The 22,900-nt window shown below is 38.9% G+C and overlaps 4 protein-coding genes across 4 annotated transcripts; 2 read left to right on the top strand and 2 right to left on the bottom strand.

The window, feature by feature from the left end:
• Positions 1-9: 9 nt before the first annotated feature.
• On the top strand, positions 10-7,627 carry LOC105284767 (cytochrome P450 315a1, mitochondrial). The gene is made up of 8 exons (XM_011348522.3): positions 10-93; positions 3,740-4,264; positions 5,158-5,729; positions 5,818-6,008; positions 6,338-6,672; positions 6,836-7,060; positions 7,176-7,385; positions 7,465-7,627. Exons 2-8 carry the CDS (start codon positions 4,262-4,264, stop codon positions 7,579-7,581), a joined length of 1,653 nt encoding a protein of 550 aa, XP_011346824.2. The 5' UTR covers positions 10-93; positions 3,740-4,261; the 3' UTR covers positions 7,582-7,627.
• An 82-nt stretch (positions 7,628-7,709) lies between these two features.
• LOC105284768 (armadillo repeat-containing protein 5) lies at positions 7,710-12,199 on the bottom strand. The gene is made up of 6 exons (XM_011348523.3): positions 11,778-12,199; positions 10,862-11,082; positions 9,936-10,703; positions 9,528-9,712; positions 9,123-9,387; positions 7,710-9,006 (listed from the first exon to the last, which is right to left on the bottom strand). The coding sequence occupies exons 1-6, from the start codon at positions 12,063-12,065 to the stop codon at positions 8,070-8,072; spliced, it is 2,664 nt and encodes an 887-aa protein (XP_011346825.2). The 5' UTR covers positions 12,066-12,199; the 3' UTR covers positions 7,710-8,069.
• Positions 12,200-12,639: 440 nt separating this feature from the next.
• On the top strand, positions 12,640-15,687 carry LOC105284769 (microfibrillar-associated protein 1). The gene is made up of 2 exons (XM_011348524.3): positions 12,640-12,895; positions 13,079-15,687. The coding sequence occupies exons 1-2, from the start codon at positions 12,799-12,801 to the stop codon at positions 14,341-14,343; spliced, it is 1,362 nt and encodes a 453-aa protein (XP_011346826.1). The 5' UTR covers positions 12,640-12,798; the 3' UTR covers positions 14,344-15,687.
• Positions 15,688-16,043: 356 nt separating this feature from the next.
• On the bottom strand, positions 16,044-17,197 carry LOC105284771. The gene is made up of 3 exons (XM_026975227.1): positions 17,165-17,197; positions 16,277-16,901; positions 16,044-16,183 (listed from the first exon to the last, which is right to left on the bottom strand). Exons 1-2 carry the CDS (start codon positions 17,195-17,197, stop codon positions 16,326-16,328), a joined length of 609 nt encoding a protein of 202 aa, XP_026831028.1. The 3' UTR covers positions 16,044-16,183; positions 16,277-16,325.
• Between the last annotated feature and the right edge of the window lie 5,703 nt (positions 17,198-22,900).

Here is a 22,900-nt window from a genome sequence, read left to right as displayed (position 1 = left end):
GCGCGAGGATTATTAAACTTTAACAGCCGAGCGCCATCTGTCCTGCGTCCGTGACGTTTCGAGCTATCGATATTCGACATTCGATCCTCTTTGGTAAGATGAGATATATCGATACCCTTTTGTTGTTTTTATTCGAATTCGTAAGAAACATGATGAAAAGTGTAAGAAAATGCAACAAGAAGATATAATTATAACTGGAATTTATATATTTATATAAATATATAAAATATTAGGCATATACTTAGGTGCCGAAAAGTTCTGTCCGTTTTTTAAGTAAAGAAAATAACTAAAATAAAATAATAACTTTTTATAATATTTTGTATTGTATGTCTTTATTGTCTCCCCTTAGGGTTGCAAGTACACCGCGGAACCTGTTCCGCTACATTTCTCCCATAATCACCTCTCATCATACCCCTCTCTCTTTCCCCTCACAAAACATTTCTTTCTCTAACCTGGCCATTTAGCGACCTCACAATTCTACTAACCTATCTCCCTCCCCTTTATCTTTTCCATCCATCTCACCACCTTCCTCTTCATCTTCATTTCTCCTTTTTTCCTTTTTTGTCTCCATCTTCTCTTCTCCTTTCTGTCCTCCTCCTGATTCTCCTTCCTCTCCCTTCCTTCACCCTCCACTTTTCCTTTCCTGCAACATAATCTACATTATATCTTTTCTTCGTTCTTCTCTTGTCCTCTCCCCCTCTTCCCTCTCTTTCACCTCCCTCCCTCTCACCCCTCTCCCTTCTTCCTCTTTACTATATCCTGCTCTTCCTTATCCCATACCCACTCTACCCCTTCTATCGTTATCTTCCTGTTCTCCACCTTTACTTCCTTCCCCCTATCTCTCTCCATCTTCGCTCTCTCCATTAACCTCCACCTAACCCTTCTCTCCTCCATCGTTAAGTCCTCATCTAATCCAATTCTCCATCTCCTCCACGCTTCACCTTTTTTCTCCAATAACTTTCTTCTATCCCCCCTCTTCATCATCTCTACTATCAGTACCCACCTCCCTCCTTCCCCCTTTCTTTCTTCCACCTCTCCTAACTCCGCACCTCCCCCTAACAACTTCTCCACCATTCTTTCCATTATTATCCTCCTCTCTCTCTTACTCTCTCCCTCTATCCCCCTCCATATTACCTTACTTTTCCTTTCTCTCCTTCTCTCTGTTTCCTCCTTTGACTATATACCTATGGACTGCTAACGTTGCCACTTAGGTAATGTAAAAGACGCGATCCAAGATCTCAGCGCACCCACGTCCCAACGGCCAAGCCATGAACTAATAGTCGTACATATACCTTTGACTGAAGCATTTGTTCTGTGGTTTCATGACGCATGTGAGGTGTTATAAGTGACAAATTCTAAGTGAAAACAAAATGGTTCGTTATTGTTGTATCAAATCATGTACAATCACACGATACAAAGCCAAAACAGGAATACAAAAATCGTCTCGAAATAAAGAATTCACACTTGGTTCCTTAAATTCTCTGCGATTATCGGTCCGCAATTCCGATGGTTGATGATGCACAGATCCATGAATCTGAAAGGTTTCTCCTTACTTACGAACGGACGTCGATTAATCATTGAGGTCATACCTCATACAATAACGAGCACTACAGAAAAAATATTTAATATTTATAGAATAGAAAATAAAACACGCATTTCAAAGAATGACTTTGCACGTAATAAGAAATATAAATGTCCAAAATCTTTTTACCAATTTTAACGCGCACGTATTAGATAATGATTTATTAGAAAATCACAAACATAAAATGATAAAAACAATAATAGAGTTTTATTTAAAAATAAAGTTATATTGGTTTGGCAAAGAATTGACACGTAACTTACATGTAAAATATGTCCGTAAAGATTTTACCAAACTAATTTTGTTCAAAGGGCAGTAAGTGTAATCTATATATATATAAGCCAACTACCACTCACTGACTCATCAACCTGCAGCCCGAACCACTGCATCTATCGACTTGAAATTTTAAGGGTATATTCCTACTAGTACGTAGGTGCTCACTAAGGGTGGGTTTTCCGAAATTCCATCCCTAACGGGTGAGAAGGGGTAAAATGTGTTTTTATTTAATTCTACACGTAATATCGCGGGCGAAGCCCGCGTGACGGGGGATGCTAGTGTATAATAAAACTGATTTCTAGTCTCTTAAAATTACGTTTTTATTTTCTTAATTTTTTCCTTTCAAGAATACTTTATTGTACTACATTCTCATGTACCTAATGCTTTATTGTAAGTAAGAAAAGAATTTGAAGTTATTTTGCAATTTAACATGAAAAGTGCAACAATTTTACTGTTCAAAAAGCATTTAAAAAATCATATTAATACAATGACCATGAATATTTTGTTTTATATTGTAGTATAAGAGAATGTGAATATTATATTCTTAAAACAATGTTCACGAAATATATGATTATTAGTTCTTGGTTTGGCCGTTGGTACCTGGTGGCGCTGAGATCTTGGATCGCATAATGGCTGCCCATTAGCAGTCCATAGGTATTAGTCAAAGGTTTCATCCCTTTTTCTCCTCTCACTCTCCCCCCGCTCCCTTTTTTCTCTCCTTCTCCTTTCTCTCTCCTCTAACCTCTTCCCTATCTCCTCCCTCTCTCTTCTTTCCTCCTCATCCTTTTCCATCTCTTTCCACCAATCCTCTTCTCCCTCATCCGTTTCTTCCTCTTCACTCGTCTTCTCTCTCTCTTCTCTTTCCCCCTCGCTCTCCACTCCACTTCCTTCTCTCCTTCTCTCCCCTCTCTTTTCTTCTTCTTCCCTTTCTTCCTCTTCTCTCTTCTCGATACGTGTTCTCATCTTCCCCTTCCCTTCGTCCTCTCTCTTTCCTCTCCAATTCCTCTTCTCTTCCTCTCCGATCCTCCTTTCTTCTTCTCTCCTCACCTCCTTCCTTCTTCCCTCCGCTCTTTCTATCTTCTCTTCATTTCCACTCTCCGGTAACTTTTTATAATATATATATGTATTAATATTTAATTTACAATGTAATATAATTTCAATACAATTTCCATATTATTTACAACTTTTTCCCAAGTAAAACGAACGAGTCGTAATCTGTTTTACCAAACTTTTCTAATTGCTTAAGATAAATGTACGACAGAACGTTTCGGCATATCTAATATAAACGATAATTAATATAAAATATAATATATTTTTTACACTTTCTTCAATACTCTTCGTCTTCTTTTTTTTACTTTTTTTGTCAGTCACAGCTTTGTGCGTTTTGGAAAACCAAGAGGAAATCTAAAACTCTAATCGGAAAGAAGATTTATTACCGTGTGTGAACAGCTAGCATACAAAATTTCGAAAGAGACGTGGAACAAAGGCGTGATATAAACCTCAGATAATTTACAATTCATTTTAGGATGATCTTAGCATATCTCGGAATGTAATCCGTATATCCGTTCGTCTCTGAAACCGATCGGTTTCGGTTATTTTGATATTCAGATGCTTGTCCGCATTATTTATAGACACTTATCGGGCGGTTCAAAATCTCTCGAAGACGAGGAGATATTTTTTATCAATTCTAATGAGAATCTTATCAATCCATGGCACACGTGGAATTGTAATCTGAAATTTCGAGATCCCCGACGATTCACGTTTTCAAATATAAAAACTAGATTTGAATTTTCAATTGGAAGGATCGCGTTAAGGTACTTTTCCTAACAAAAAAAAAAAACAAAATTGACAAACGCGAGAAATTAATCTTAGCGCCTTTGCCAGGTAATAAAACAATCTCGCACTCGTGAAACTCGTGAGAGGGATTCTTTTGAACACCTTTAATCGTGGCGAGGGGGATAAACGGCGGCGCAGCGCTAGATAACGGTATTCGATATCCTGTTGCAAGCCTGTGAACCCGCTCGCGCAGGAGGCGAAAGGTCATCGCGATTGGTTCGGCTGCGTTTCCGATCGGCGCCGCTTCCGGTTGGCCACCAGCACCACCAGGAAGCCGAATACGCACGGCAGTAAGAATCGGGATGCGCGCGGATCTGGACGAGTTTGACGTTCGGCCGTTTGTCAACCGAGAACGGTAACGGACTTGGTCAGTTCCGAACACGCGTCGTTTGAATCCTGAGACGCCGGATAGTCCCGAGTAAGTGTTTAAAAATAAAATAAAATCACGGAAACAGCAAGTTAAGGACATGATGTCGCTACGATGAAGAGAAAACATTCCTAATTGATTTCGATGGCAACATATAACGTTGCGGAGTGTGGGAAGAACAAGCTGAAGCTAGGAGACAAATAATGGTAAATAACGTAAATACATTATTCAGCGAGATTTTATCAAATGTAATTTTCATGATTTTGAATCTTCGTTTCCTGCTGGATTTAATTAAGTAGGAAGTTATGAAATTATAATTAATTTAGCTTTAATTAATTAAAATTATATTTAAATTATAAGAAATTATAATTATAAAAAATACCTATAAAAATATTGCATACGAGAAGATTCGAATCTCCGATTGTAATTAAAAGCAAACGAAGAAACTCCTCACGTATAAATAATTAATTGATTAAAAAATTTTTTAATTAATTAGCAATTTATTTGCACGTATTAAGGATCAGATAAAAAAAACTACAGCATCATTCTACATCAACGAGATGTCTTAGCGTTCTTGATGAAAAATGCTCCTGTTGTCAACAGGACAAAATTTGTTACAATGCACGCGCGCGCGATACCGCGTTTCGCTTGTGCGTATAAATATCATCCTGTTTTCTTAATTGCTTTTATCTTCTGATGATGTCGCGCTTTTCAGCGTGCGAAGGAACGCATCGACATCGCGTTTAATTAACGTAACGTGTAAAAGAGGAGAAAATACCAACACGGAACATCCGATATTGTTATATAGAAAATTTAGCATTCGAGGCGAGGAATTGGGCTTGATATTCTGCTATTCGCAAACTGAAAGCTGATAGCACGCTACATATTTGATGTAACGATAGAGAGTAATATTATATACTATATTTAAAAAAAAAACAAAAAAAAACGTTAAGCTATCACGTTCCATCGAAGCCTTTTCCTCGTCTTCTGCAAAATGTTGCGCTCGTGTTACCTTTGCCCCTTAATGATTTCGCCGACGCGAAGGAGGAAGTGCTGAATCAAATCCCGATAGGATCATGATACAATTTTTCGTCAACAGCCGAGCACCGGCTACGCAGCCATCGTGTTTCTTCGAGCTGGTGCATCGACCGCTACAAAAGAGATGCATGTGGTACAAAGAGTCTCGCGGAGGATCTCAAGATTGGCGAATTTCTGTGGCGGCTTCAACGTTCCATTCCTCGAGTGCAGAACACCGGGATGCTTGGGATTCTTTCTGATTAATAACGATGTGGCTTCTCCGCCAAAGAATCCAGTTGATCAAACCGCGATAAGGAGCCGCACGGTGTCTCGGCTGCTCACGAGGGGTTTCAGTACCTTGGTGAGGAAGGAGCCGCCCGAGCCGCGAGGAATTCCATTCTTCGGCACGATGTTGTCTCTGATAATGGCCGGGGGCGCGCAGAAGCTGCACGAGTACGTTGACAAACGGCACCGGGAATTAGGCCCCGTCTACAGGGAACAGATCGGACCGGTGCGGGGAATCTTCGTTAACTCGCCCGACGAGTTCCGCAGCATCTTCCTGAGACTGGAGGGTCCCACGCCGCAGCACTTTCTGCCCGAGTCCTGGATGTTGTACAATGAGATTCGGTCGCAACGCCGTGGACTGCTCTTCATGTGCGTTCCGTTAAAGTAATTCACTGGTTGCCGACTCTAAACTAATGCGAAAATAACGAGATAACGTCACACGTTTTTCCAACAACAGGGACGGAGACGAGTGGCTGCACTTCCGTAAGATCCTCAACAAGACGCTGCTGCTGCCTAATTCGACGAAGCTGATGTCCGCGCCTTGCCAGGAAGCCGCCGAGAACTTGACCAACAAATGGAAGAGTTACAGTCGACGTCACGTTACAATACCGAATCTGGAACATCGGCTCTATCTATGGTCCATCGAAAGTAAATCAAAGGGAGATTGCTTCAAACGATCCGTCGCTGTTAACGATATTAATTAATCTATATATATATATATATATATATATATAAGCCAAATACCACTCACTCACTCACTGACTCATCAACGTGCAGCCCGAACCACTGCACCTATCGACTTGAAATTTTAAGGGTATATTCCTACTATCACGTAGGTGCTCACTAAGGGAGGGTTTTCCGAAATTCCACCCATAACGGGTGAGAAGGTGTAAAATGTGTTTTTATTTAATTCTACACATAAATATCGCGGGCGAAGCCGGGACGGGGGATGCTAGTTAATAATATATTCGTTGCAGCGATGCTGGCGACTCTGATGGGCTCGAAATGGCGGAATTGCGAGCAACAAATGCGACTCGAGGCGGAGTATCTGGCACTAATACTGCACGACATCTTCGTGTATTCCTCCACGTTGTCGATGTTACCAGCTAAACTGGCAATGAAACTCAAATTGCCAGTGTGGACCAAATTCGTCCAGGCTGCCGATGCGATTTTAGCCAAGCTGCATAAACTGGTGCCGGATATGATCCGACTGAACGGTGATGGCCTCCTTGCAACGATGATGGAGAACGGTATTCGCGACGAAGATGCTACCAGAATTGTCACCGATTTCATCATAGCTGCCGGCGACACGGTACACTTGAAATTTTATCTCAATATGAAGTATCTTGTAATTTATCTAAATTTAACAAAAAAAAAGATAGGAAGGATATCAATTCTGTAATCTTTAAAATCTTCAATTCCTTCGAAAACAGAATTTGAGATATTTAATCTTCCTTTTGCGATTTGTCGTTTAGACAGCCGTCACCCTGCAATGGGCATTGCTGCTGCTCAGTAGCCGTCCCGAGCTGCAGGACCAACTGTTTCACGACATGAAAAAGCTGTCGTTGGAAGAGCTCCTGCAATACCAATTGCTGAGGGGTGTATGGAGAGAAACATTAAGACTGCATCCCGTCGCGCCATTCCTCACGAGATACCTGCCGGCAGATAGCACGATCGGCGATTATTTTGTACCGAAAGGGGTAATAACCGTAGTAACCGATTGTTGCGATCAAAGAACTTTTTATTCGTCAATTATTATAGGATAAACTTCAAGCATTTAATTTGAAGAAGGTGACCTCGTTTATTCCATTCCAGGAGCTGGTCATTCTGTCGATTTACTCAAGCGGCCGCAGCGAGAATGATTTTCCCCAGCCGAACGAGTTCCAGCCGGAAAGGTGGAGCAGAATGAAGGGGGGTTATCAGGGCGTAAAAAATTCCTTCGCCACTCTACCGTTCGCGTTGGGCGCCAGGAGTTGCATCGGCCGCAAGCTCGCGGAAACGCAGCTGTCCCTGGCACTGGCGCAAGTAAATCGCCGATTAATTCCTACGCAGTTCCAACTTACGACTGTGACCCACTTATGACTGTATCTCATTCATGTTGCAGCTGATAAAAACCTTCAAGATCGACTGCGAGAACCGGGACAGCATAAAGATGATCTTGCATTTGACTTCGATGCCGTCACAACCCGTCAAATTGAAACTGACAGAGAGGGAAGCATGAATGTTGAATGCTCGGGAAGCAAAATTAACGCCACTTAATTATAAAATATTTTATAATATAAAATAATAAAAAAAGACACTATAGAGATTTTAAATATTTTTATAATAATATAAAATAATAAAAGAAGATTAAAGATTTTAAATATTTTTTGTATTGTCGTATGTGTATATACAAATACTTCGAGTTTCGATTTAATCCGGTGAATATAAATTTCGATATCTCGGAATATATACAGAATCGATAATATAGACAGAATGTTACAAGGATGTACTTGATCATCGTGTGGCTTCGCAATTGAAGAATGCATCAAGAGCTCGCGAAGTCTTGCAAGCCAAATTTCAACATAAATAAGAGATCAAAATTTAACAATAACAAGTGACGAGTTTGTCCAAATTTACAGTTTACGTCTCCAGACGCAGTAATTGCATAATTCTAGTGTAATTGCACAATTTCTCACAGATCTCTACTTGAATCTGTGTCCGATGCCTCTAGTGTTGGCATAGCGCGTCCACGACGATCTCCCTGATCTCGCGCAGGAATTCGTCGAAGATGCCGCTGGCGTGGAAGTCGCGGAACGCGCTCACCGTCTCGTTCCACGACATCTTCGCGGTGAGGAAGCTCTTGATGCAGTACGACCTAAGTTCGTCGCAGGAATTGCTTCTGGCCCAGCACCAGGCGCGGCTAAAATTTTCGTGGCTCAGCTTGGCCACGGAGCTCTCGGTGAGCGTGTCCGATAAATCCGGCATGAGGAATTTATCGGCCAGCAACACGGCGTCCAAGAGAGACTCGATGCTTCTGTGCTCGTACGCGACGCCGCTCATCGCCAATATGAGCGTGTTCAGGCCGTCGCGCGACGTGTTTCTCAGCCGCACTCGCTTCTTACCCGACTCGTTGAAGTTACCCTCCAGCATGGCGGAGAAGGCGTCCGAGCGCTGGCACAACGTCCGCCTGCACGCCTCCACGGTCATTCCGTCGTCCAACTCGAACATCACCGTCGATGACACCGTTGGCTTGAAGTCACACGATCTGTCGTCGTTCGTCGTCGCCGTTACGGTGGTCGACCGGTCGACCATCAGTTCAGGTTGAATCTGCAACGTCCTTGCCAATTGGCAGATCGACCAGCTCGCCCGTTCGTGCAGCTCGTGCGACGGTTCCGTCAGCATACGAAATATCAGCTTCAGCCCACCGTTATTCTTCAGCAGACCCTTGAGCTTGGAAGGCGACGTGATGAGAAGCGGTATTGACACTGCAATGATCAGCTTGTACTTCTCTTCGTCGCGCAGCAATATCGACGACAACTGGCCGACTGAGCCGCCGGTCTCCGCCGTTTCACGCAACGGTTGCATGTATTGCTCCGGCTCCGACAGATTCTGCACTTCGAACGCGAAACCTTGCTTCAACAGTGGAATAAAGTACGTTGCGTGTCTAGAAAAAAAAGAATTCGTTATAAATATATTGAACAAATATATGTGAAATGGTTTATTCAAATTCAATCAAAAAGAAAAAATTGTGAACGCGAGGTAAAATTTGAAGACTCTTACCTCACGATCCTGATCAGTATCTCGGAAGCTTTAGCATTTTTCGTGTATTTTATGTAAGTCAGCAACGGTTTGATCATCGTGGGATCGGCCAATCTCTCAATCGGTTTAGGAAGGAGACTCAATTTATTTAACAACGTCAGTGTCGCGATTGACATGTAGTAGCGAGCACTGGTCTTGTTAGAAGTGTCGGAATCGCTCGAATTATCCGTTTCGATCGTCAGTGATTTGTAGCTCTTCAGCGAAAGGGCTTCTTCCGCTAACAATTCTACAATAAGAAAGAAAATATACAGAAACGTTAATCTAAGAACTAAGGAGTTACATTTGAAGCTAACTTTTATGACAAATAATATATAATTTTTTTAAACAAAAAGCTGATTGCTGATAGAACTGGTAAAGATGATTTACCGTCATCATTGTCACCGTATTCCGTATCGCTACAGACTGGACTGTAAACGTTATCGTCTGTAACGTCATCAGCCTCGGTGTTTAAATCATAATGCGGTAAGGGTGGCGTGCTAGGAGGCGACGAGGAATAACCGCTTGTACCGCTTCGCGGACTCCAGTCGTCTCGATGGAAGTCCATGCTATATCTGTAAGTTTCAAACAGTGAATTAATCGATATTATACTTTGATTTATGCTATATCGATAGTTTTATTTTAATAAAGAAAAATTGCAAAATCGGCAAGAACTTATGCACCAATCTAATATAATAAGTTGGATAACTATTTTATAACATTTTTAATTTTATATAAACAAATATATATATATATATATATATTTACAATACTAATTATACTTGACTGCTTCCTCACCTGCCCGGAAAATTTTGTTTCAAATACTTTAAGGTTTTCTCATTGGACAAACGATCGCCAAGACGCTTTTTGGACATACTGCCTTTGCTGTCGTTCACGGCCATAGCAGCCATGCTCGTCAGTTTTGCTCCTAGAATCTCCACTAGATCGAGTTTCGCTAGGATTTCGAAGGCGATGTCGTCGTAATAGAAGTGCACGAGCGCATGCAGGAGCACGGAATGATAACGCTCGTGCTCGGGCATCTTCAACAGCTTAATGAACAATTGCAGCCCGTTGTCGTTCCTGATCCTCGCCCGATTCACCGCTTCCCGACTGAACAAACATAGACTAAATAATATCTCCTCGGACAGACCACTGGAGACGCTACTCGCCGAATCGATCAGAGCTATGAGCTGCTCTACTGTGCCGCAAGTGCCTAACAACAATCGGCATTCCGCTATCTTGCAGACACTGTAGAGACACTTGAGGGCCATTTTATTGTTGAACCTGAAATCGGTGCTCGTACAGCACTGTACGAGACACTTGTAGCCCTGCTTGTGCTCGTCGACCTGTATCTGTAGACCGCAGCGGGGATCAACATCCTTGCCGATCATCGCTGATTGAAGAAATACATGCATCGCTTTTAGACACGCGTCCACGAGTTCGACATATTTGGCGTCCACCTCAAACGTCTTCATCGCCATGACAAATATCTGAGCGACGAGTTTGACAATCTCATACTCTGTCAGCATCTTCTCCCTGCTGTCCTCATGATAGCTCCAGATATTCCTGAAATATTATTATGGAAATATAATAACATATATATAAGCTTACATGAAATTAATTAATTTATTTAACGTCTATTTGGAGCATTTCATCTATTTCAGAAATATAAATTTACAATAAAATAGATGTAGAGTGGAATGAAAGACCACGTCGCTCTGTACCTTATAGCTCTAACAGCCATCAAATAAGTTTGCATATCGGTTTTTGATTTCAAAAGCGCCGTGAGTGTCTCCACCACTCCGGCATCGTACAATTTATTGGCATGCCAACTACATTCCGATAAATTACTGACAAGTCTACAGGCACGGCAGTGCAATTTACTGTCCAGTTTGAGATTCTTTATTATGGATATTATATTGGATCCTATCTTGCTGCTTTTTACCTGAAATTTTGCATTTTTTTCTACATAAATAGAAAAAAATAAAAAAACAAAAATATATTTATCAACTAGTCCAATTATTACACAAATGTCACAGAATACACTGGATGTACGGACACAAATGTGCCACTTGATCTTGTTACAGAAATCAAATGATTAATATTGAATATATATATATAATCAAAATATCTATAATTTGTAATATATATATTTTTTATTGTACTTATAATAAAAATATATATTATAAAAATATTGTTTCATTAAAGTAATCTTCTTTTATGTGTGTGTATACAAAACAATATTTTTATAATGTATATTTTTATTGTATATATGTACACAATAAAAATATTATTAAACAAATAACATAAAAAAATTATTTCCTTAAAATAATCTTTTACTGACATTTTGTGTATATATTTATTTCACCTAAATTATTAATAAAAATATAGATTAATTATGTGTATATAAAAATATTTAAAAAATATATATATTAAAGTGTCTATTAAGTATATGTTATATATATGTATTACATAATATTTTCTATAATATATTTTCCACAAAAGTCGAAAAAGTAATTATTCGTCTTTTTAAATAGACATTTACGTGTCCCATTGGGACGAGCTCTAACTACACCCCTGATCAGCAACGTCAGCTTCACTAATGGCTGCGTGCTAAGAATGAGAATGCAAAGGACGCACCTTTTCTCTGGCGTCGTGGGCCATGCAGGCGTTTGCGAGAATGCTCAGACTCATGTTCAGTATCGCATGGTTCTTGTGGCACAAAAGCTGAACAAGAATATCTAGCCCATTGTCTTGTTTCGCAAATTCCTTGCAGCGTTTCGAATCGTTCTTGAGCTGGAGGAGACAAGTGCTGATGCCACTCACACTGTTTACTCGAACATGCTTTGCCAGCTCCGAAACGACCGAGCACTCGGTTCCTAGGCTCTTTTTCTGGATAGGCGACAACGTAATTCCAAAATCGTCCATCCTGACGCGATCTTAACAAAAAACACTTTATTATTCGCGACGCAACATAACCTCAAAATCGTACTGGCTCACGTTCGTTCACATTACGTGGCACCACGCACATACCAGTCGTGCCACGCTCATGTCGAGTGCTAATTATTGTAGTCGAGAATTTTCGACTTTCTTGAGATTGCTGATTCTCGATCCCGGTAGCTGCATTAACAAGAGGCATTAAATGAAAAATTAAACCTGTTCAAGCTATTTTGACAAATTTGACAATTAAAGTTTCGAGGTCAGTTTTAGAAATTTTAAATGTCCCGCAGTTTTGGAGTAATGATCTAAGTACGACAGATATGGCGCTCCGTTTCAGCCCCCTAGTCTTGGCGAGCTTAGCATTTTAGTTGACAAGTTACTTTACCTCTCTGTCCTTTTTCAACGTTTTTGCTATTTTTATCAAATACGCAAAATTTTATGTTTCATAAATTTAAATATTTTTAGAATATTGTGCAGGCGACTATCGACATACCTCTTCACTAATTTTCACACTTCATGCTTTATGATGCTGTGTTTACTGCGCATGTGCGAAAACACGCGTTCCCGCTGACGGCGTTGACAAGCTCGCAAAATTTGCGCGTTTGCGAACACAAGTTCTGTTTTCCGTACAGTTCTGTGTGTGCTGTTTGGTAGTGAATAAAGTTGAGTCTGCTGAATTGTGATTTTTTTGCAGTACAGTGATACGTTTACTGAAGTCAGGATGATGATGGACTATTTTGTGACCAACAATTCCTTAGCACCCGCACCCATGGGTATCCAAAGCACAGCGGGTGCTGTACCCGTGAAAAATGATAAAGGTTAGATTCCATTCTTTCGCTAAAGCAAAGTAGATATTTCGCAAAACATGAAGAATAAAAATGTTAGAATCCTTATTATTCAAGATTTTAGCGCATTGTTTGAATAAATAAAAATAACTATTTATATAACCTTGTAAAAACAAAATTTTAATAATTTTTTAAAGATTTATTTTTCATTTACAGGAGAATTGTCGATGAAAAAAGTGAAGGTGCATCGTTATGTTTCTGGTAAGAGGCCAGATTACGCAGCAGTGAGTTCAGACGAAGAGTCAGAGGAAGAGGACTTTCTTGAGAAGCGCGTACACAAGGGTTACGATGATGAGGCCATTGCTGATGTCACCACACACTCGTACACGAAGACCAGAGACGAGGATGATCCACGTCTGCGAAGATTAACGCGACAGCAGAAAGAGGCACCCGCCGAAGTACGTGTGGAAAGACACAGGCACGTCCATGAGCCCGAGCTGATCGAGATCGAGCTGGAAAGAACACGAGAGAGGATCAAATTGGAGAGTTCTGACTCGTCCGAGGACGAGGAACTGTCGGATTCTGAGATAGAAAAGCGACGAGAGGCACTAAAGCAACGAGTACTATCTAAGAAGGAAACGGAGGAAGAGTTGATACAGGAGGAAGAAGAAAAATCAGGCGAGAGTTCAAACGAGAGTTCGGATTACGAAGAATACACCGACTCCGAAGAAGAAATCGGGCCGCGTTTGAAGCCCGTGTTCGTTCGCAAGAAAGACAGAATCACGGTCATGGAGAAAGAGAAGGAAGCCATACGGCAAAAGCAAGCCGAGGTTGAAGCTAAAAAACTAGGCGAGGAACGAAAGAGGGAGACTCTGAGAATGGTGGAAGAATCAGTGAGGAAAGAGATGGGTTCCAAGAGTAATATCGAGCCAGAGAGCAAGCTGAACGACGTTTGTACGGATGACGAGAACGATGAGGTAGAATACGAGGCCTGGAAGCTGCGCGAGCTGAAGAGGATCAAGCGTGATCGCGAAGAAAGGGAGCAGCTCGAAAAGGAAGGTCTGGAGATCGATCGTATCCGTAATATGACCGAGGAGGAGCGAAGGCAGGAGGCGCGATTGAATCCGAAGATGATCACAAACAAAGCGGCCAAAGGCAAATACAAGTTCCTGCAGAAGTACTATCATCGCGGTGCATTCTACCTGGACAAAGATGATTCCATATTTAAACGCGACTTTTCCGGTGCAACTTTGGAAGATCATTTCGACAAGACAATCCTGCCGAAGGTCATGCAGGTGAAGAACTTCGGGCGCAGTGGCAGAACGAAATATACTCACTTGGTGGATCAAGACACCACGCAGTTTGATTCACCTTGGATATCAGAGACGGCTCAAAATCTGAAGTTCCACAATAATCAAGCGGCAGGAATGAAACAGGTCTTTGACCGACCATCTTTGAAGAAAAGAAAAACTGAGAATTGAACGCTAATTTTGCTAATATTTACACATAGATCTTTGTTTTTTTCTCGTTTTACGTTTTTCAAAAAATAATATCGAAACTGTATATTTGTAAATACAAAGAATAATATCTGTAAGTACAAATGTACCTTAGTTATATCATATCATAAAATATGTATATATAGTTTATATATAAGAGATATTATTTCATTATTATATCATTAGTTGAAGAGAGCAGTGCGCTTGTGCAGACTCGTCCGCATCCAAGTCCAAATGTAAATATATGCGAGCAATCTGATTGCCCTGAGCTATCATGCGTTGCCAGAATTTCGGAGAAGCGTATAAATCAGCGTTCTTCAGAACTTCATCCCGGTGTCCTACCACCGAAACTCGCGATGCACACGTCCATCTTAATGTTCCAAAGTCTAAGCACATGATCCTTTGACGCAGACAACAAATGTTGGAGTCTCGGGTGAATCTTCAATTCGTTTATCGCGTGGCCATGATTGATGTAGTATTTGATGCAGGTCGTGGGACTTATATTCAGCATTATATTATTATATTAACTTATATTCATCGTCGTCGGCCCGCTTGAGGTCGCGGGCAAGGTCGAGCTTCCTTCCGCAACCTGCATGGTTCCATCGACGAGCTGTAAAAATTATTTCACAATACGTAAGCTGCAAACGGCTAGATAAAAATATTTCGCCATTGTACAGACGCGTTGATACGCATTAATGACACAAACATAATGATTATTGTTTTCGTTCGAAAAAAGTAGGACGTAAAATCATTCGTAGGTGTCGGTTTGGATTTTCTCGTCCCATTACTGAAACACTAAATATGACACTTAAATATGTGGCAACTTCAATAGCAAGTAGAAAACAAAACATAAAAGCAGATTATACAAATTGTCCTTCCTCGAACAATGAAGTCGATATTAATAATTAAATTCTATTATTCTTACTACGTGAGAAGGAAATATGGATATACAATTTATTGGTAAAAAGTTGATATTGCTCACTTGGTACGTTACTAAATATTGGAATAAATCAGCGAAAAGTGAGTTATCAGATCTTGCGAATAGTAAAGAATAATAAAAATAAATCATTGGCAAGTGTTCTTTGGAATTTTGCTTTACGATCCATAAGCAATAGAAGATGCGGAGCTCTTAAAGCTGCTGATATATTACTAGTATTCCTATAATAATATTAAATACTATAAAATAAATAGTCATTACCTTAAACGACAACAATTCGTGGATGCTTAGTAATCACTATAGACATAATGTTAATAATCGACCGGAAGAATATTTCGTATTATTGTACTTTGTATTGAAATATTTATGTGTATTAAATACTTATTTGTACTGAAATATTTATATGTATTAAAATATTTATTTGTATAAAAGTATCTGCTTCATATTATCATTTCCTTTATTTCTTCCAATAAAATCTTTTAATTTAAATCCTGATTGTCCGTATCTTCAAGAAGTTTAGAAAGTTATTCCAAAACACATTATAATTATTTAGTTATATGTAGAATGTTTAATTTTCTATAGATTTTACATATTTTGTCAGTCACTGTACGCTGCGTCCAGCGAGAGATAGCGTGGCGTGTAGTACCGCGCTACTTATTGTTAGTCTACGTAATACGGCACGTTCGAGCCCAGAGCTATTGTCTCAGCTTAGAAAACGGAGCGGTGTAATAATCGTGACATTTGAAAGTGATATAAAAGTGAAATTGTATATTTGTATATTGAAAGTACACAGTTTAATGCTTATGATGTATAAAATAATTAAATCTGTAATAACATATTTTTATTTGGGTTCCATAATATTATGAAAGATTTTAGATCTTTGATGTGCTGTAAAAGAAAATTTACAAAACGTAAAAAAATTAAAGTACGCAGTTGAGTAACATTGATATCAAATATATATATTTATTAACATATACTTACGATGAAGTGCTAGAAGTTTCAGAAATTGTTTCGCCTGTGACATTAATTATTAACGGAGTGTCGCGTCAATCATACTGTCTGCTATGTGATCGACTTCCCACATCTTTTTCTCTTCATTTTTTACGTGCCTAATAAAATTTCTCCAATGATCAGCTGTCACCCATTCAATGCCTTGTTCAAGTAATAGTTTTACATCTTTAAGCTTAAAAGTACTATTATTGCTTTTCACGTATCCCTTAACCATTGACCACACCATTTCAATTGGATTAAGTTCACAATGATACGGAGGTAATCGGAGAACCGTTTTATTATCATGTTGTGCTAATTCGTCAACGACATATTTATCATATCTATCTTTGTGTTGGTTAGCAATGTGCAAAAGTTCGGCCTTTACTAAATTATCGGATGTTTCTTTTCCTTTATTTTCTAGCCATTGTATTATTTCGGCTTTTCTCCAGGAAGCATTCGGCAGTTTTTCAGTTTTCATAGAATGATACGGAGCATTGTCCATGACAATAACTGCATTGTCGTCTAGCAATGGTAAAATATTTTTCCACCATTCCAGAAATGTATCCTCGTTCATTTCATCATGATAATCAAAAGCAGAGATAGATATGTGATTTAACTGTTGGGTAGCTTACCAGGAAGTTAGAACAATTGGCCCTAATTGTTAGTTTATCAATTATAATACTTTTCGCCAAGTTTTTCTTTACCTCCAAATCCCTTGCTTCGGTTTTTTACATTGAATCTTGAGTATTTTTCAAATAAATATAATAAGGGCAAGATCAAAGAGTCAGCTGCAAATCATCGGTTAGAATTAAATAGGTAACTTCAGGAGCCAAGTATTTTTTGATAGCATGCAACTGGGTGCGATCAACGTCACGTTACTCTACTATGGGTGCTTTCCAATTGTTTACACATCTTAACACAAAAGCATTTTATTGGCTATATATTATCTAAAACATTTTACACGATAATATATAGCCAATAAAATGCTTTTGTGTTAAGATGTGTAAGCAATTGGAAAGCACCCTATAACTTCTTTAATATTGTGAATTTCATATACTCTTTTATACAGGGTGTTTAAAAAAAAGGTCGGATATTTTATCCACGTGTAGTACTCTTGAAAAGAAGGAAAAAAGTCTTAGGCAACATAGGTCCGCAAATCAACTGTTTCAGAGCTAGAGTTGATTTTGTATCTTTTTGGATTTTTATTTTTGTTTTATTTTTGTTTTAATTTTTATTTTTTTATTTTTTGTTTTTTGTTTGTCAAATGGCATTATTATTAAAAAACAAACAGTAAACGCGCTAATAGCTAAATAATACAAGATGTTTCAACGAAAAATACTTAAAGAAGATGTTCTACATGTCCACCTTCCATTTGTACACAAGCTTCACATCGTCGCAGAAAGGAAGCTCTTATTCTTTCGAATATCCCTGGAATTTGGCGAATAGTATGGCAGACATCTTCTATTCAGTGCCGCAAGTCGTCAACGTTATTAATGGGTCTTGAATACACTAGCGATTTTAAATATCCTCAAATGCAATGGTCCAATGGGTTAAAATCAGGGGATCTGGATGGCCATGGCACTGGACCCCCTCGTCCTATCCAGTTATTATTGTAAGTTTCATTTAGGAAATTTTTAACGATAACTGCGAAATGCGGAGGAGCCCCATCGTGCATATACCAAAGGTTAACTCTATCATTTAGGGGGACATCTTCCAATAGTGGAGGTAGAGTGTTATTTAAGAAGTCAAGATAAACTGCACCAGTTAAACGATTTGGAAAAAACACTGGTCCAATTAAACGGTCCCTCAAAATACCCACCCAAACGTTCAAAGAAAATCGATGCTGATGTTTGGACTCAACAACGGCATGAGGGTTTTCATCAGCCCAAACATGTTTGTTGTGGAAATGAATGATCCCGTTGTTTGTAAAAATAGCTTCATCTGTAAATAAAATATTAGCAGCAAAGTCTGGATTTTCTTCAACTTTTCTTAGTACGAATCTGCAGAACGCTAGTCTGGAATCATAACCGGGGGCTATAAGAGCTTGCACCCGCTGAATATGGATACAGCTGCTGTTCACGTAAAATCCTCCAGACTAAGGAAGCATTCATATTTAGTTCCGTAGCTATTATTCTGGTGCTGATATTCGGATTTTCTTCTACTCTTCTTAAAACTTCAAGTTCTGCTTCAGGAGTAGACACTGACCTGGGCCGTCCGGCATCATGTTTACTTACACTAAATGAACCATTTACGACGTAAATGCAATTTGGAAAATAACTTATCAGATGGAAGTGCACGATTCGGAAATGCTTCAGCATACAGACGCCGTGCTTCATAAGCGTTACCATTGGCACAGCCGTACATGAAATGCATATCTGCCATTTCTGCATTGGTATAGAGCGGCATTTTCTTTTATTTGCAAATACTTTTAAGCGAAAACAGTAGAAAACTGATACAGCACTGTAGCGAGATTAATGATACTTACAGGAAATAAAGGGAAACAAAAAGCAATGACTTAAATTTTATTTTATTTTTTCATGAAAAACACGATGGCGCGGCCGTTCATTCACGACGTAAAGTGCGTGGAATCGAAATCAATGACACGATTAGATACAACTGATAAATGACTCTTGTATACACTGGACTGCACAAGACATTCCTATACTCCGTCCAGCGAGAGAACGTTATCCGTCTGCGCATAGGCGAGCGAAGTGGGGATAGCGTGGCGTAGTGGTGGCGTGTATAATAGCATTAACGTGCTCGTATCGCGGCGTAGTGGGGGGTCTCTAGAGAAGAGATCTGCGCGGAACGGTCACGTTTTCGTCTGCTCCGATAACGTTCTCTAATCATCAATAAATATTAAAATAAAAATCCAAAGATACAAAAATCAACTCTAGCTCTGAAACAGTACGTTGATTTGCGGACCTATGTTGCCTAAGACTTTTTTGCTTCTTTTCATGAGTACTACACGTGGATAAAATATCCGACCTTTTTTTTAAACACCCTGTATATATATATTTTTAAAAACCTCCAGCATGAAGGAAATGCAAAAAAACTTGATTTTTTAAAACCATCACAGTATAGTGTCTCCCTTTAATATTGGTCATATTTCAACTATTAATCCCTAAACACTGCACTCTACTGACCTATAGACATAAGTCTATGTACTGACCCCCATTCTAGTCTCCGTCTTCTGGGTGCTTTCCAATTATTAACACATCTTAGCACAAACATACACAAAAGCATTTTATTGGCTAATATATTATCTAAAAATCAAGATAATATATAAAAACAAGATAATATATAGCCAATAAAATGCTTTTGTGTCAAGATGTGTAAGCAATTGGAAAGCACCCTATCATAGCTGATGTCATGTCAAAGTCTCATCACATGTGGACAACAAAACAAATGCGGACGGGGTGTAGAACAAGTAGAGAGTGGTGCAAATTATACATCACATATGAATAGAAATAATAAATCAGATATGTATAAAAATAATAAAAGATTTATGCATTGCTACTTTTGTGATAAAATTTATTGTTTATAAACTTGTAAAAGGCCACTACGTTAAACAAATGTTTACATTGGAATTCAGTTCGAAATTATATATCCTATTCTAAAAAAGGCGTGTTAACTTCGTGAAGTTCTTTTTTATCGAATATTGAGGCCTCTTTTCCGCGACGCTGATTGGTTCTCTCGATTGGTTCAAACTTCGTGTAACTTGAACTTTGTGTTGGCAAATGTCAGAATGTCATAGTGGCTGTCAGTGCGGTTATATTAATTTATTATTTCTTAGGAACGTGAAAACGGCAGCTGTCAATTCTGTCAAATTTGTATTGATGAAACATGATGAAATAAATAACACCTTTAACGCCTTTTTTGAATAGGATTTGTGTTATTTATTATATAATAAATAATAGATGAATATTATTATTCGAAAACATTATTAATATTGAAAAATAAAATAGCGCGCGTCTGTGGTGCTAGTATATATAAAATTTATGTGGCAAGAACTAATATTCTTATTCGCTGAAATTCGTATTAAATTTTAATTAAATGTTATAGTTTATTATTTCATCATGAATTGATTAAATGTATCAAGTTCAATAGCAAAGTCTAGATTAATGTACTTGATAGCATAAAATAATAACATATTTCGATATTGAAAACCAGTAATTCTAGATTCTTTTGAGTTAATTCAAATGCAGATAAAAAATCTACTAGAAACTGCTGGTATTTATCAGTCAATACTGTGGTTTCAAGTACTATTATAGATATTTTTATGATATATCGCACGCTGCTGTCTTCAACGGAGAAGTGAACTGTACAAATGCACACAGTGGAATGAAACGCATGAAATTCTGGCGTTAAAGGAAAAGTGAACTACGCATGCGTCGGTTTCTATCAAGATATTATTTTACGAATATTTTTTCCGTGGGAAGTAACCACATGTCGAATTTCCTTTAACATTATATTGATCACTTAATCGCCATCGTCTTCTCGGGGTAGGTGACAAATTATGAGTGTATCGAGCGCGGTATGTGCATCTTATATCCGTTTATATATTGAAACCTAGTGGTCAATTCTGTAATTACCAAATTCACTAGATGTTAACCAATAAAAGTATAACTATTCTAGTAAATTTGTTCACTTTTGTACTTTTCACCAAGTGAAATGATATAGAATTGACCCCTTCTAGTTTTGGTCTCACTTTCCAAACACGAAGATGAATTTCTTGGTCTCTAATCTTCATGACTGCATATATTTAATATTTAATTTAATATTTACTTCAAATAATTTATTAACATACTTAATATTTACCTTAATGGTAATTATTTAGTTTAGGGTCTTCACCTCCGATTTGGCTGAACCTTAGAACATATACTACTGGAAGAGGCATTGCCTATACTTCTAACGAACCTGTGTCTAACATCTGTGTGAGAGAGAAAGGTAGAGAATCCCATTTGTCTGTAATGTGCATGAGCAGATATCGGCGTTGCTATGGTATCGTTGGGGAAGACATATATATACCCAGCAAACATTTTGATTGTGGGATGTTGCCAAATGAGAAACAAATGTCAGCGGAACTATAATGCTAAAGCCAGAGCCTACTACTGTGCCCTCAGTTGGTCTCCAATGTGAACCAAATCTGACGAACATATTCTATAGTCAAACTGACAACATTAGAGCAGATCTGACAATAGAACGGTGAAAATGTTGTATATTGACGGAAGTGTGCTAACAGAATTGCAATAACAAAGTATGTTTTCCATTTGCGACCTTCCGGCAAACATAATTTGTTGCCACATTTGCAATTCCAGAAAATGTTATAGAGGTATATGATTTGCTCGAGCACGTAAATTTACGTACCTATAGCAACGCTAATATCTGTGTATGCGCATTACAGACAAATGGGACTCTCTACCTTTCTCTCTCGCACAGATGTTGGACACACAATTGGCTGCATTCAGCAGACTCAGGCCCGCTTCTACCAATGCCGTTTAACTTTACCCGTAGTTTAACTCACTCTTCGTCCTTTTCTAACTACCTGCCTTAGAAAGAGACGAAGAGTAAGTTAATCGACGATTAAATTAACTGGACTTTGGTCAAAGTGGCCCTCAACAGTTGGGCAACGTTACTAGATTTTCCGCTGACACTCGGGCTGGATTCGGGGAGACGCTATTTAGCACTATTTAACGCTGAAAATCTATAGTCATGTCACAGATTAATAGACAGATAGTCAAAGGCCCGGGTTAAGGCGAGACCAGCATTTCCGTACTTCGATTATCGACACACTTTGCCCCTTACCGACAGACTCAGTGAGAAATGCTGGTCTCATCTTAACCCGGGCCTTTGGCTATCTGCCTATTAATCTGTGGTCATGTCACGTATACTATAGATTTTCAGCGCTACATAGCGCTAATAGTGTCTCCCCGAATCCAGTCTCGATGTTATTTGTTGGTTCTAAAAGTTAGAACCAATTATGTTCGATTGCTACTAAGCGGTTGAGTCTGCTAAATGCGGCCATTGTATATATCATATATGTAATACTCATATATAGCCAGTCGCTCTGAAACAGAGGCGAAAATATTACGGTGCGGACGATATCCTTTTCTCTGTCTGGTAGAGAACTTTGTTCGCAACGCGCATGCACGAAAAGTTATAAGAGACAGTGAAGTTCTAACCTAATTCACGTGTCGCTGTGTGGAAAGAATGTGAAGAAGCTGAAAAACGTGCAAAAGTAAGACAATTTTTATATTATTAAAAGATACAGTACCCTAATAATTTTATTATCTGTATTAGCGGTTGTATAAGTCTATTTCATATTTAACCGCTTGCGCACAACACCTTGCGCACAACAACTAAAGTAACTTTACTGTCTCACTTTCATCGGAGACGTTTTCTCTCACTTCCATTTACAGGGACTGGCCATATATGAGTATTACATATATGGGTGCGTTCCGTTTCAGGGTGCCGTTACATGGAGCGTAACTTGCGTAAGCGTAACCTGCGTAACCTAGTGAGTAGCTAGAATAGGCACACTGCGTATTCTAGTAAATTACTAGAATGTACGCTATTCTGAAAATTCCATTTTACATGGCGCGTACTTTGCGT

This window comes from Ooceraea biroi, chromosome 1, assembly GCF_003672135.1.
Source record: "Ooceraea biroi isolate clonal line C1 chromosome 1, Obir_v5.4, whole genome shotgun sequence".
Lineage (NCBI taxonomy): Eukaryota > Metazoa > Arthropoda > Insecta > Hymenoptera > Formicidae > Ooceraea > Ooceraea biroi.
This window is presented reverse-complemented; position numbering and strand designations above follow the sequence as displayed.

Excerpts from the sequence above, each read along its gene's own strand:
- LOC105284767 (XM_011348522.3), top strand. Across the intron at positions 5,730-5,817 it reads CGCCGTGGACTGCTCTTCAT|GGACGGAGACGAGTGGCTGC; the intron begins GTGCGTTCCGTT and ends TTCCAACAACAG. Across the intron at positions 7,386-7,464 it reads TGTCCCTGGCACTGGCGCAA|CTGATAAAAACCTTCAAGAT; the intron begins GTAAATCGCCGA and ends TTCATGTTGCAG.
- LOC105284768 (XM_011348523.3), bottom strand. The coding sequence starts at position 12,065 with ATGGACGATTTTGGAATTACGTTGTCGCCTATCCAGAAAAAGAGCCTA. Across the intron at positions 11,083-11,777 it reads CCCACGACGCCAGAGAAAAG|GTAAAAAGCAGCAAGATAGG; the intron begins GTGCGTCCTTTG and ends GCAAAATTTCAG. Across the intron at positions 9,007-9,122 it reads ATACTGATCAGGATCGTGAG|ACACGCAACGTACTTTATTC; the intron begins GTAAGAGTCTTC and ends TTTTTTTTCTAG.
- LOC105284769 (XM_011348524.3), top strand. The coding sequence starts at position 12,799 with ATGATGATGGACTATTTTGTGACCAACAATTCCTTAGCACCCGCACCC. Across the intron at positions 12,896-13,078 it reads ACCCGTGAAAAATGATAAAG|GAGAATTGTCGATGAAAAAA; the intron begins GTTAGATTCCAT and ends TTTCATTTACAG.
- LOC105284771 (XM_026975227.1), bottom strand. The coding sequence starts at position 17,197 with ATGTGTAAACAATTGGAAAGCACCCATAGTAGA. Across the intron at positions 16,902-17,164 it reads TGGAAAGCACCCATAGTAGA|TTAAATCACATATCTATCTC; the intron begins GTAACGTGACGT and ends GCTACCCAACAG.